Consider the following 13992-nt stretch of genomic DNA (forward strand, 5'->3'; position numbering starts at 1 on the left):
GAATAATAAAGACACAAACCTACCTCCCTACCTCCACACCAATGGCGTTTTGTTTCTCGAATGGCACCAACACAAAATGGCCGACAAGTGATTGTGGCCCCTCCGGTTGGCTTCAGCGCCATTTTCTGCGTATGTGCCGGGACCTATACCTGTCTCGTCATCCCGGCGCTGTCATACTTACTTTTCGTTCCGGCACCCTATGATTTACAAATTAAGCACAGCTTCTATCAAAGAAATATTTTCCAAGATGTTTTTGGGAGTTTCAACTCTTTTTTTTTTTTTGCAAACACTTTTTTCTTTGATTTATTTATTTATTTTTAATTATTATTTTTTTCTATATAGAAGTGAGGGTTTATTGGTTTGATTAAAAAAAATATATTTTGCTTGAAGCAACTTTTTTTCGACAGAAAGACACAAACCTACCTCCCTGCCTCCACTCCAATGACGTTTTGTTTCACGAATAGCACCGACACAAAATGGCCGACAAGTTATAATGGCCGCTCCAATTGGCTAGCACTGCGCATTATGTGTCTAGTGTTTAAATATGATGTCTATAGTTGAAGCGATCCTTGTGGCAAAAATTGATATTTAGCTTTGTTGCTACCCGGAAGATATTAACAACCCCCCCAGTCGTTTTCCGTTTTATTATTATTTATAATTATTTTAAATTTCCTTCTGTGACATATTAAAAATACGCCAGTTGAAAGAGTGATAGTAAGGTTAATAGTTTCAATCACGTATAAAGGTTTGTTTGATATATGAAAAAGTAAACAGCCACGACGTGCACCTGGTCCCTCCCCTAGTAGCTCGCTCAGTGTAACTGACAAAGCGAGCGCCATAGCTGCACATTTCGATAAGGCTTAGCGAATCCACTATTTTCCTACAAAAACTGACAACACAGGACGCAATTCCACCTTCGGGTTTGGAATAAACACATTGACGGTAGGTTTGAAGTATTGCCTTCTAACACTGACATAATATAGGCTCAACTTTGGTCCGTTTTGACACCATCTTCTCGGAGACTTTACGGCAGCGAAGAGGCCCTTTGTGACTTAGCTCGGCAATGCTAGCCTGTGGTCGAGCTGCTCTATTTCCAACATTTAGTTGTCATATTCTCGACCGTGAGCAGCGTCTCCGTGAGAAACCTGACATTTTCATGCTGTTGTTTCAGTATATTTTATGTGTCCTTGCGACTTAAAAAGCCGGTAATGTCGCCGATACATGAATGCTAAACAGTCGTTTGCGCTGTGGCGGTGGTCGTTGAGATTTTACAACGAAATCACTATAAAATTCGATATTGACATACAATTTGAATTCTGTTTTCACTTGTAAGGGCTTAAGTGACAGCTCCGTGATATGAATAGTTTTATAAGCAATGTTGCCAACTTGTCACAGGCAGGCTAACTGAAAATTAGCCATATTCTGTATTTGTTCATTATAAAAACATGTCATGCAAATAATGTGGCGTTCACTTGTCATTTTTTTTTGTTTGAAAAGTTTTGATCAGAATATTTTTTTTAACAAATCATTTGCACAATGTTTTTGCAGAAAATGCCTACAATTAAGTTGCAGAGCTCCGATGGGGAAATCTTTGAGGTGGACGTGGAAATCGCCAAACAGTCTGTCACCATCAAAACCATGCTGGAAGGTAATATCTCACTTTATTTTTTTTTTTGCAATAGCCGGGCTTAATTTTAGTGACATCTTCACTCGCGAACGAACAGATTTGGGGATGGACGATGAAGGCGATGACGACCCCGTGCCACTTCCCAACGTCAACGCCGCTATTCTCAAGAAGGTAACGAGCTGGCGTGTTTGAAAAACTGAACTCAAAAACAATCAAGGAAAATTTTGGTGTGACCTGGGAACGAATGACGCGCGTATGTTTCAGGTGATCCAGTGGTGCACCCACCACAAGGACGATCCCCCTCCCCCCGAGGACGACGAGAACAAGGAAAAGAGGACGGACGACATCCCCGTGTGGGATCAGGAGTTCCTCAAAGTGGACCAAGGAACTCTTTTTGAACTCATCCTGGTAAGTCCGGTGATGCCGTCGGTCAGCGTGCGAGCAAAGTAACCCGAGCCGCCGAGTGAAACGCAAACGAACAAAATGCTAAGAATAGAAATGTTGCAGTTGTCAAGCAACATGATCACTTCAACAACAAAATAAAAACACAAGCAGTAATATGTTTTCGGAGAATAGTTTTTCAAAGTACACTGATTCCTTACTAATTGCAGAACCGACCGTGTAAAGTGAAAAATCGCAAAGTAGTGTCACCCCTCCATTTTTAACATACATTTTTTAAAATATAAAAACCCTATAAATGCATGTTATTAGAACATTAAACAATAGTTGGAAACATGTAAATAACAGGCATGAAAATCTCTCACCTTTCGGCGAAATTTGCCGTTAACAAAAGGGTGACCTACGTGAATTGTGTGGATCCGAGGAGAAACATTTCTTGGGGGGGGGGGGGGGGGGATTTTTTTTTTTTTTTTTTTGTCGGACCATAGACTTCATAACCTATTGACATGACACGGGAAACGGGGCCGATTCGTAGGGGGCCTATTTTCAAAAACTTCAAATATTTACAAAACCAAAGCTGCTTCTGACCTAAAACCAAAACAGGCACCGAGCTTAGCCATATACAGTTGTGGTCAAAAGTTTACATACACTTGTGAAGAACATAATGTCATGGCTCTCTTGAGTTTCCAGTTATTTCTACAACTCTGATTTTTCTCCGATAGAGTGATTGGAACAGATACTTCTTTGTCACAAAAAACATTCGTGAAGTTTGGTTCTTTTATGACTTTATTATGGGTTAACAGAAAAAGTGATCAAATCTGCTGGGTCAAAAATATACATACATGGATCTGAAAAAGCGAATCGTTGACTTGAACAAGTCAGGAAAGTCACTTGGAGCCATTTCAAAGCAGCTGCAGGTCCCAAGAGCAACAGTGCAAACAATTGTTTGTAAGTATAAAGTGCATAGCACTGTTTTGTCACTGCCACGATCAGGAAGAAAACGCAAGCTATCACCTGCTGCTGAGAGAAAAATTGGTCAGAATTGGTCAAAATTGGGTGAAGATTCAACCGAGAATCACCAAAAAGCAGATCTGCCAAGAATTAGAAGCTGCTGGAACACAGGTGCCAGTGTCCACAGTCAAGCGTGTTTTGCATCTCGATGGACTGAGAGGCTGCCGTGCAAGAAGGAAGCCCTTGCTCCAAAAGCGGCACTTTAAGGCTCGACTGAAGGTTGCAGCTGATCACATGGACAAAGATAAGACCTTCTGGAGGAAAGTTCTGTGGTCAGACGAAACAAAAATCGAGCTGTTTGGCCACAATGCCCAGCAATATGTTTGGAGGAGAAAAGGTGAGGCCTTTAACCCCAAGTACACCATGCCTACCGTCAAGCACGGTATTATGCTGTGGGGCTGTTTTGCTGCCAATGGAACTGGTGCTTTACAGAGAGTAAATGGGATAATGAAGAAGGAGGATTACCTTCAAATTCTTCAAGATAACCTAACGTCATCAGCCCGAAGATTGGGTCTTGGGCGCAGTTGGGTGTTCCAACAGGACAATGACCCCAAACACACATCAAAAGTGGTAATGGAATGGCTAAATCAGGCTAGAATTAAGGTTTTCGAATGGCCTTCCCAAAACCCAATTGAGAACTTGTGGACAATGCTGAAGAAACAAGTCCATGTCAGAAAGCCATCAAATTTAACTGAACTGCACCAATTCTGTCAAGAGGAGTGGTCAAAGATTCAACCAGAAGCTTGCCAGAAGCTTGTGGATGGCTACCAAAAGCGCCTAATTGAAGTGAAAATGGCCAAGGGACATGTTACCAAATATTAGCGCTGTTGTATGTATATTTTTGACCCAGCAGATTTGATCACTTTTTTCTGTTCACCCATAATACAGTCATAAAAGAACCAAACTTCATGAATGTTTTTGTGGCAAAGAAGTATCTGTTCCAATCACTCTATCGGAGAAAAATCAGAGTTGTAGAAATAACTGGAAACTCAAGAGAGCCATGAAATTATGTTCTTCACAAGTGTATGTAAACTTTTGACCACAACTGTATGAGTCTCCATGAGTAGCGGCATCAAAAAATTTGAAGTCGTTCCCTTATAAAATCCCGATTAATTATTTATTATATAAGTATAACTCAACTTAAAATGGCTGTAAAAGTCTCACTACACTACACTCACTACACTAGTTTTACAAAAATCACCAAATGCAGAGATAATCACCTATATTTTCAGCATCAAAGGCAATATTTAACATATATAAGTTTTTGACCAAATTGCATCTTTAAAAAAAATATTTAATGCAAGTTTTCAACAGCTAATAAATCACTGTTTAAAATTAGAAACTTAATAGTTGAGGAAAACATGCAGAATCAATTATAAATAATATGTAAATAGATTATTAATAAATTCTCTATACAATCACAACTTTTTATAGAATAGAATAGCCCTTTATTATAATTATACACTATATGCTGTTAGCGAATGAAACTAGCGGCCGCCTGGCGTAACAGGAGGTCTTCTGGTGAAAATTCTTGTGAATAAATGCTTAAATCCCCGAATTCCTTACTGATATGGACGTAGAAAATTTTTGATTCTTGGTTGAAAGCAAAGAAACCATGCATTTAGCGTGCTACTATGTTAGAGAATGAGGCTAGCGGCCGCCTGGCGTAAAAGGAGCTTTTCTGGCTAAAATTCTTGTGAATAAATGCTTAAATCCCCAAATTCTTCATAGAAATGGACGTAAAACGGTCTCGATTCTTGGTGAAAAGCAAAGAAACCATGCAGTTCGAGTTTATTTTACGTATATTGACAATGTACAATGCTACTATGTTGGCGAGAGGCTATATATGGCTGTGAAACATTCTTGATTCTTGGTTAAAAGTAAACTATGAGGCTAGTCAGTTACGAAAATTAGCCGCCTCCATGTGTAAACAAAGAAGAAAATTCCCGTAACTAAATGCTTCAATCACGCATGCATGGTATGAAAAATATAATATTTACAGTGGGGCAAATAAGTATTTAGTCAACCACCAATTGTGCAAGTTCTCCTACTTGAAAAGATTAGAGAGGCCTGTAATTGTCAACATGGGTAAACCTCAACCATGAGAGACAGAATGTGGACAAAAAAAAACAAAAAAATCACATTGTTTGATTTTTTTAAAGAATTTATTTCCAAATTACAGCGGAAAATAAGTATTTGGTCACCTACAAACAGGCAAGATTTCTGGCTGTCAAAGAGGTCTAGCTTCTTCTAACGAGGCTCCACTCGTTACCGGTATTAATGGCACTTGTTTGAACTCATTATCGCTATAAAAGACACCTGTCCACAAGCTCAGTCGGTCACACTCCAAACTCCACTATGGCCAAGACCAAAGAGCTGTTGAAGGACACCAGAGAGAAAATTGTAGACCTGCACCAGGCTGGGAAGACTGAATCTGCAATAGGTAAAACGCTTGGTGTAAAGAAATCAACTGTGGGAGCATTTATTAGAAAATGGAAAACATACAAGACCACTGATAATCTCCCTCGATCTGGGGCTCCATGCAAGATCTCACCCTGTGGCGTCAAAATGATAACAAGAACGGTGAGCAAAAATCCCAGAACCACACGGGGGAACCTAGTGAATGACCTACAGAGAGCTAGGACCACAGTAACAAAGGCTAGTATCAGTAACACAATGCGCCGCCAGGGACTCAAATCCCGCACTACCAGACGTGTCCCCCTGCTGAAGAAAGTACACATTCAGGCCCGTCTGCGGTTCGCTAGAGAGCATTTGGATGATCCAGAAGACTGGAAGAATGCGTTATGGTCAGATGAAACCAAAATTAAACTTTTTGGTAGAAACACAGGTTGTCGTGTTTGGAGGAGAAAGAATACTGAATTGCATACGAAGAACATCATACCCACTGTGAAGCATGGGGGTGGAAACACCATGCTTTGGGGCTGTTTTTCTACAAAGGGACCAGGACGACTGATCTGTGTAAAGGAAAGAATGAATGGGGCCATGTATCGCGAGATTTTGAGTGAAAATCTCCTTCCATCAGCAAGGGCATTGAAGATGAGACGTGGCTGGGTCTTTCAGCATGAGAATGATCCCAAACACACAACCTGGGCAACAAAGGAGTGGCTTCATAAGAAGCATTTCAAGGTCCTGGAGTGGCCTAGCCAGTCTCCAGATCTCAACCCCATAGAAAATCTGTGGAGGGAGTTGAAAGTCCGTGTTGCCCAACGACAGCCCCAAAACATCACTGCTCTCGAGAAGATCTGCATGGAGGAATGGGCCAAAATACCAGCAACATTGTGTGAAAAGCTTGTGAATAGTTACAGAAAACGTTTGGCCTCCGTTATTGCCAACAAAGGGTACATAATAAAGTATTGAGATGAACTTTTGGTATTGACCAAATACTTATTTTCCTCCATGATTTGCAAATAAATTCTTTAAAAATCAAGCAGTGTCATTTTCAGTTTTTTTTTTTTCCACATTCTGTCTTTCATGGTTGAGGTTTACCCATGTTGACAATTACAGGCCTCTCTAATATTTTAAAGTGGGAGAACCTGCACAATTAGTGGTTGACTAGTGGTTTAGTGGGGGTGAAAGGAAGTGGAGTCTCATATGTCATCAATGCACGCACACACAAAAGTATGCACGCACGCGGCGATAATACGCAGCTGTGAAAATTACCGCCCTCGTTTTTCTTTACTGTGCTATAAATGGACTCATTGCATATCGCGATAGGCTCAGCAACTTCAATAAAACATGTCGTTAGTTGGTTACACGGACTTACGATCTGCCAGCTTGTTGTCTCCTGCCGTCTTCCAAGATTACAACTGGGTAACGGCACTTTAGGTGTTCCATAGACTTCATAATATATTGACGGAGGGCGCAGGGCCGTTCTGTTGGGGGCCTATTTTCAAAAACGTCAAATTCAAATATATTCATTTTAATTTTGAAGTCTATGGGTGTCCATTCAAAGCCCACAGGCAGCCTGGTATGCAAGCTTGCCATCGAATAGACAGGACATTGCAGTACCCTCTTTTGTTTCGATGAAAAAAGTCAATGTGTTGGCCACTCAGGTGCTTTTTTTCGGGCTTTGTGCTGCTTTCTCCGCTTGCATACCAAGCGTCCGACATTTCAAACTTTCCACGCATATATTTTTTTAACCCTTCATTAACCGTCGACGGGATGTTGTGCTCGTCGACGCATTTACGTCACCAATGACGTCGACTAGTCGGGACAGTTCTAATTGGGGCATAACTGAATGACTTTTTTTTTCTATTTTATTTTTCAAATTAACTCATTGGCTGCCATTGACGGCAATAGACATCCAGTCCATTTGAACTGGGAGAACTGGCAGCGAATAAACTATTGATGCAACAATTAATCGATTAACTCGGGTATTCGATTAGAAAAAAATATTCAAATTAAATTTTATTGCTTCGAATATTTGTTTAAAGTGGCGTGGTAATGGTTTATTTTGAAAGTGTATTTAGTTTTATTGCTTAGGGTTGATACACTGCCCTCTGGTCTGCCTCATTTCACATGGCTGAATCCAACTGCTCCCTGTTAAGACCAACATAAGCTGAGTTTTTGTTTGGGCTAATATTTTTTTTAATGCATTCATAATTTAGTTTGTAGATATATTTAGCCATTTTTTTGTGGGAATATATGTCTGAACCATTTGTTAAGAGCATTGTAAAAAAAATGTCAGCATTTTATAGCATTTAAGCTAGTGGACGGTATTTTTTTTATAATACCGTTTGATGCTCAGCTCAGGTATTTTAATTTTTCATGTTCCTTATCCGATGACTCGATTATTCGAACTAACTAGTTCATCGATTAATCGGCTACTAAAATAATCGATAGCTGCAGCCCTAGAATGAACTACTCTAATGTTCATTAGCTGCCAGACATCTACAAGTGATAAACTCATTTAAATTTGGACCAAAGCTTTCAAAGGCTTTTTGGACGATAGTTTTGTTATGAAAAAGTTTGAAAATGTTTTCTTGCGCCACTGAACGTCATGTGTGCAGGCATGTCTTAACACAAATGTGACTTTAACTCATTCACTGCCATTGACGGTGAAAGACGTCCAATCCATTTTGACCGGGAGGGCTAGCAACAATTATCTGTCAACGTGTTTCGCATCTTTGATATTTTACCAGGCGGCCAATTACTTGGACATCAAGGGTCTGCTGGACGTGACGTGCAAGACGGTGGCCAACATGATAAAAGGTAAAACCCCCGAGGAGATCCGCAAGACCTTCAACATCAAGAACGACTTCACGGAGGAAGAAGAGGCCCAGGTGAGCCCCACGCACTGTCGGGACATATTTTCCCAATCATGATTTGCATTTGTCACCCCGTGCAGGTGCGCAAGGAGAACCAGTGGTGCGAAGAGAAGTAGTTCATCCGCACAAAACAAGTTACCACACACTCAAACGGAATAGAAATGTGTCTGCTTTACCGCTTGCACTGTTGTTCATACTTTGTTAATATTGACTATATAAGCTTAGTTGCGCCCAATCCAGTAGTCCGCACCCTCCTGTTTCTTCTCCAGTGCGTGTACGAAACGAGCATGACATCTTTAACGTGTGTCATTATTTAATAAATTCCCATTTGAGTTATCATCTTGAGATTTTTCGATGACTCGAGTCCCCCTGTCCCGTGTTGGGTTCATGTGTAGCTGTATTCGCTTCAATTTTGTTTTTTTGTTTTTTTTAAAATACTAGACATGTTTGTTGTCTGTTAGGTTACCTACTAAGAAAGAGGATTTGGAAAGGGGAATTTATTATAAGGTTTATAAGGTGGATTTCAATGTATGTACCAATGATGGGAGGACCAGGAAATAAAAATACTTCCAAAAAAGTTGTTTTTGAATGAATTATGAAAACTAGTTTTAAAAAAAAATACCACTTTTTTAACTATTATTTGCGATTTCAAAAAAAAAAAAAAAAAAAAAAAAAGTTACTTTTTCTAACAGTGTTTGTCTCATTCACACATCCAAATTGTACAAAATTAAGTGGAACAAAATTTATTGGATAATTTAAACTTTTTTAACAAATAAAAAACTGAAAAGTGGGGCGTGCAATATTATTCGGCCCCCTTGCGTTAATACTTTGTAGCGCCACCTTTTGCTCCAATTACAGCTGCAAGTCGCTTGGGGTATGTTTCTATCAGTTTTGCACATCGAGAGACTGACATTCTTGCCCATTCTTCCTTGCAAAACAGCTCGAGCTCACTGAGGTTATTTGGAGAGTGTTTGTGAACAGCAGTCTTCAGCTCTTTCCACAGATTCTCGATTGGATTCAGGTCTGGACTTTGACTTGGCCATTCTAACACCTGGATACGTTTATTTTTGAACCATTCCATTGTAGATTTGGCTTTATGTTTTGGATCATTGTCCTGTTGGAAGGAATCTCCGTCCCAGTCTCAGGTCTTGTGCAGATACCAACAGGTTTTCTTCCAGAATGTTCCTGTATTTGGCTGCATCCATCTTCCCGTCAATTTTAACCATCTTCTCTGTCCCTGTTGAAGAAAAGCAGGCCCAAACCATGATGCTGCCACCACCATGTTTGACAGTGGGGATGGTGTGTTCAGGGTGATGAGCTGTGTTGCTTTTACGCCAAACATATCGTTTTGCATTGTGGCCAAAAAGTTCAATTTTGGTTTCATCTGACCAGAGCACCTTCTTCCACATGTTTGGTGTGTCTCCCAGGTGGCTTGTGGCAAACTTTAAACGAGACTTTTTATGGATATCTTTGAGAAATGGCTTTCTTCTTGCCACTCTTCCATAAAGGCCAGATTTGTGCAGTGTACGACTGATTGTTGTCCTATGGACAGACTCTCCCACCTCAGCTGTAGATCTCTGCAGTTCATCCAGAGTGATCATGGGCCTCTTGGCTGCATCTCTGATCAGTTTTCTCCTTGTTTGAGAAGAAAGTTTGGAAGGACGGCCGGGTCTTGGTAGATTTGCAGTGGTCTGATGCTCCTTCCATTTCAATATGATGGCTTGCACAGTGCTCCTTGAGATGTTTAAAGCTTGGGAAATCTTTTTGTATCCAAATCCGGCTTTAAACTTCTCCACAACAGTATCTCGGACCTGCCTGGTGTGTTCCTTGGTTTTCATAATGCTCTCTGCACTTTAAACAGAACCCTGAGACTATCACAGAGCAGGTGCATTTATACGGAGACTTGATTACACACAGGTGGATTCTATTTATCATCATCGGTCATTTAGGACAACATTGGATCATTCAGAGATCCTCACTGAACTTCTGGAGTGAGTTTGCTGCACTGAAAGTAAAGGGGCCAAATAATATTGCACGCCCCACTTTTCACTTTTTTATTTGTTAAAGTTTAAATTATCCAATAAATGTTGTTCCACTTCACGATTGTGTCCCACTTGTTGTTGATTCTTGACAAAAAAATAAAATTTCATATCTATGTTTGAAGCCTGAAATGTGGCGAAAGGTTGCAAGATTCAAGGGGGCCGAATACTTTTGCAAGGCACTGTAATTTTTCAATGCCGCCATTCATTTCCAATGGTAAATTCAACTCCCACAAAAAACGTGTCCATTCACTCCTATTGATTTTCAACTTGTACAGTCATGGATGAAATTATTGGCACCCCTGGAATTATCCCAGAAAATACAGCATTTGTTACAGAAATTAATGCAATTACAATAGCAAATGCAAAAAATAGGCTAGACAAAATTGTTGGCATCCTCACCTCAATATTTGGTTTCAAATCATTTTGGAAGAAATAACAGAAAGGAATCGCTTCCTATAACAACAGGTTTCGTGCATCTCGCAGGTGGAATTTTGGACCACTCTTCTTTTGCGAACTGTTCCAGGTCTCTGATTTGAACGGTGCCTTTTTACAACAGCAATTTTGAGCTCTCTCCATAGTGTTTAATATGATTTAGATCCGGACTCATCGATGGCCACCTCAGAATTCTCCAGCGCTTTGTCTCCAACCATTTCGTAGTGCTATTTGAGGTATGTTTCGGGTCATTGTCCTGCTGAAATACCCATGACCTCTGACGCCGACCCAGATTTCTTACACTACACCCAGCCCAAAACATTTTCATAGTCTCCATATCATATTCCGTATCCATCATCATCACCACTTCATAATGATATTGATGGGACTCGGGGTGCGGGGCCGATTAATAGGGGGCCTATCTGACCGAGTGGGAAAAAAAAAAAAACTTTTTCCGTTGAAAATTCTTAGATAGATATGGAAGTAAAACAGTCTCGATTCTTGGTTAAAAGCAAAAAAAAAAAAAAAAAAAAACGGGCAGTTAGCATTTATTTTACGTAAATATATTGAATGTGCTGCCAGTCTTTAAGCCACTGTGGCGCCGCCTTATCACAAAGAGCTTTTTTCTGTTGAAAATTCTTGTGAAATGTAAATGCTTAAATCCCTGAATTCTTTATAGATATGGATGTAAAACAGTCTTGATTCTTGGTTAAAAGCAAAAAAAAAAACAGGCAGTTAGCATTTAATTCACGGAATGTGTTGAATGTGCTGCTAGTCTTTAAGCCAATGTGACACCGCTTATCACTACAAAGTAGAGATGTGCCGATCGATCGGGTCCGATCACTTCATTTTCAATGTATCGGAATTGGCAATAAAATATCGGCCATGACTTTTTTTACTATATAATTTTTTATTAAATCGTTTTCTAATTGTATTTAACATTACAGACATAATATGTCACACTTATTCAGAGTCTTTAGGCTTAAGGCAGGGTCATCAAATTTATCCCAATAACGGCGGTAATTAACTTTTTTAATAATGTATCACGTTAAAATATTTAACGCAACTAATGCATGAGCTGCATGACCCACACACGCATTGTCGCGCTCCATCTGTAATGGCGTCGTTTTGCCTATATAGAGAGCTAAAAGGCAGCGTAATATGAGTAGAGTGCATTTTGGCAGCCTTTGAAACCTTATTTTAATTGGCTAAAGCCTTACAATCTCTCTCCCTGCGATTAGAAACATCATGGGAAGAATTGTGGGGAAGCAAGGTAGCAATTGACCTTTTTCTTAACACCTGAAGTAATATCCCATCGCAGAGAAGATATATGAATTGGTAGCACTACACACAGTCGTGGTTTCACTTGTCATGGTTCCACTTCTCATAATGCATTGGGCATGGCCTTCAGTATCATTTATTGAAAGCTCAACAAATACACTAGATGGCAATATTTAGTCACAATCTACAAAGTCACAAGTCTTTCCACCCGTGGATCCCTCTCACAGAAAGAATGTTAATAATGTAAATGCCATTTTGAGGATTTATTGTCATAATAAACAAATACAGTACTTATGTACTGTATGTTGAATGTATATATTCGTCCGAGTTTTATTCATTTTTTTCTTAACGCATTGCCAAAATGTATGTGATCGGGAAAAATTATCGGGAATGATTGGAATTGAATCGGGAGCCAAAAAAAGCTATCGGATCGGGAAATATCGGGATCGGCAGATACTCAAAACGATCGGGATCGGATAGGAGCAAAAAAAATATGATCGGAGCAACCCTACTACAAAGTGCTTTTTACATTGACATTTTTGGGAATAAATGCTTAAATCCCTTAATTCTTTATTGATATGGACGTAAAACAGTCCCGATTTTTGGTCAAAAGCAAAAAAAAAGGCAGCATTTATTTTACGTCAATATTGTGAATTATGACGCCAATGCTGCAGCGGTTAATTTCTCATTGATTTTTTTCACAACGTTTCAAAATACATGCTTGGTACGAAAAGTGTAATAATTACCTTGAATCCTTGAACACATAACTTTTGAGACAATCCTACCTGTTTGTATGGAGTACAGCTTTTGTTCTTTTTCAACCTAAATCCGGCATCTGATGAATAACTGCGACCGACTGAAGCGGGGTGTAGGACAGCCCTCAACTTGAAGGCGTGGCGCAGTGTCTGGCGATGTGACCCGTCAATATCATTATGAAGTCTATGCCTACAGTCAAACATGGTGGTGGTCCAATGATGTTTTGGGGTAGTTTTGCTGCCTCTGGCACTGGGTGCCTTGATAGTGTGGAAGAAGTCATGAAATCTGTAGACCACTGAAAAAATGTTTTGGGCAGCAATGTAGAATGTGTCAGAAAACTGGGTCTGCGTCAGAGGTCGTGGGTGTTCCAACAGGACAATGACCCAAAACATACCTCAAATAGCACCAAGAAATGGTTGAAGACAAAGCGTTGGAGAATTTTGAGGTGGCCATCAATTTGTCTGGATCTAAATCCCATTGAACACCAATGGCGAAATCTCAAAAATTGATGTTGCAAGAAGACACCCTTCAAATCTGAGAGATCTGGAGTTCGCAAAAGAAGAGTGGTCCAAAATTCTACCTGACAGGTGCACGAAACTTGGTTATACTAAACTTGGTTGGTTATAGGAAGCGATTGCTTTGTTATTTCTTCTAAAGGATGCCCAACCAAATATTGAGTTGAGGGTGCCAACAATTTTGTCCACCTCATTTTTTTGCATTCTGTGCAAAAGTGTGTACATTTTGGATTTTCTCTTCAGCTTTTTTGTGTTTTGCCAATTCAAATCCAAAAAGTAAACACATACATACTGAAAACATATGTAATTTAATGTCATTAATGTCTCGGAGAAACTGTGTATTTTCTGGACAAATTCCAGGGGCGCCAATAATTTCGTCCATTACTGTATCTGCAAAAAAAAAAAAAAAAATCCATTGGAAGTCAATATGTTTGACCCAGTGTGACACAAAATTGACAAAGAGTGACCGTTAAGTACTCTTAAAATTAATGTCTGCCATTGACAATGATAGACGTCCAGCTGATTTAGACTGGTAGGACTGGCTGTGAATGCTCATGTTTCAGTGCCATTGACGGCGCTAGTTGTCCAATCCATTTTGACTGGATTGGACGTCTAGTACTGTCAGTGGCAGCCAATGAATT

The 13992-nt window shown here is 39.8% G+C and overlaps 1 protein-coding gene across 1 annotated transcript; it reads left to right on the forward strand.

Moving 5' to 3' along the window:
• Window positions 1-729: 729 nt before the first annotated feature.
• On the forward strand, window positions 730-8664 carry skp1 (S-phase kinase-associated protein 1). The gene is made up of 6 exons (XM_057820979.1): window positions 730-942; window positions 1549-1648; window positions 1725-1798; window positions 1892-2035; window positions 8200-8340; window positions 8406-8664. The coding sequence occupies exons 2-6, from the start codon at window positions 1552-1554 to the stop codon at window positions 8439-8441; spliced, it is 492 nt and encodes a 163-aa protein (XP_057676962.1). The 5' UTR covers window positions 730-942; window positions 1549-1551; the 3' UTR covers window positions 8442-8664.
• Window positions 8665-13992: the final 5328 nt, after the last annotated feature.

This window comes from Corythoichthys intestinalis, chromosome 18 (assembly GCF_030265065.1).
Source record: "Corythoichthys intestinalis isolate RoL2023-P3 chromosome 18, ASM3026506v1, whole genome shotgun sequence".
NCBI lineage: Eukaryota > Metazoa > Chordata > Actinopteri > Syngnathiformes > Syngnathidae > Corythoichthys > Corythoichthys intestinalis.

Coding starts and splice junctions, on each gene's coding strand:
- skp1 (XM_057820979.1), top strand. CDS start 1,552: ATGCCTACAATTAAGTTGCAGAGCTCCGATGGGGAAATCTTTGAGGTG. Junction 2,036..8,199: donor CTCTTTTTGAACTCATCCTG/GTAAGTCCGGTG, acceptor ATATTTTACCAG/GCGGCCAATTACTTGGACAT. Junction 8,341..8,405: donor CGGAGGAAGAAGAGGCCCAG/GTGAGCCCCACG, acceptor CACCCCGTGCAG/GTGCGCAAGGAGAACCAGTG.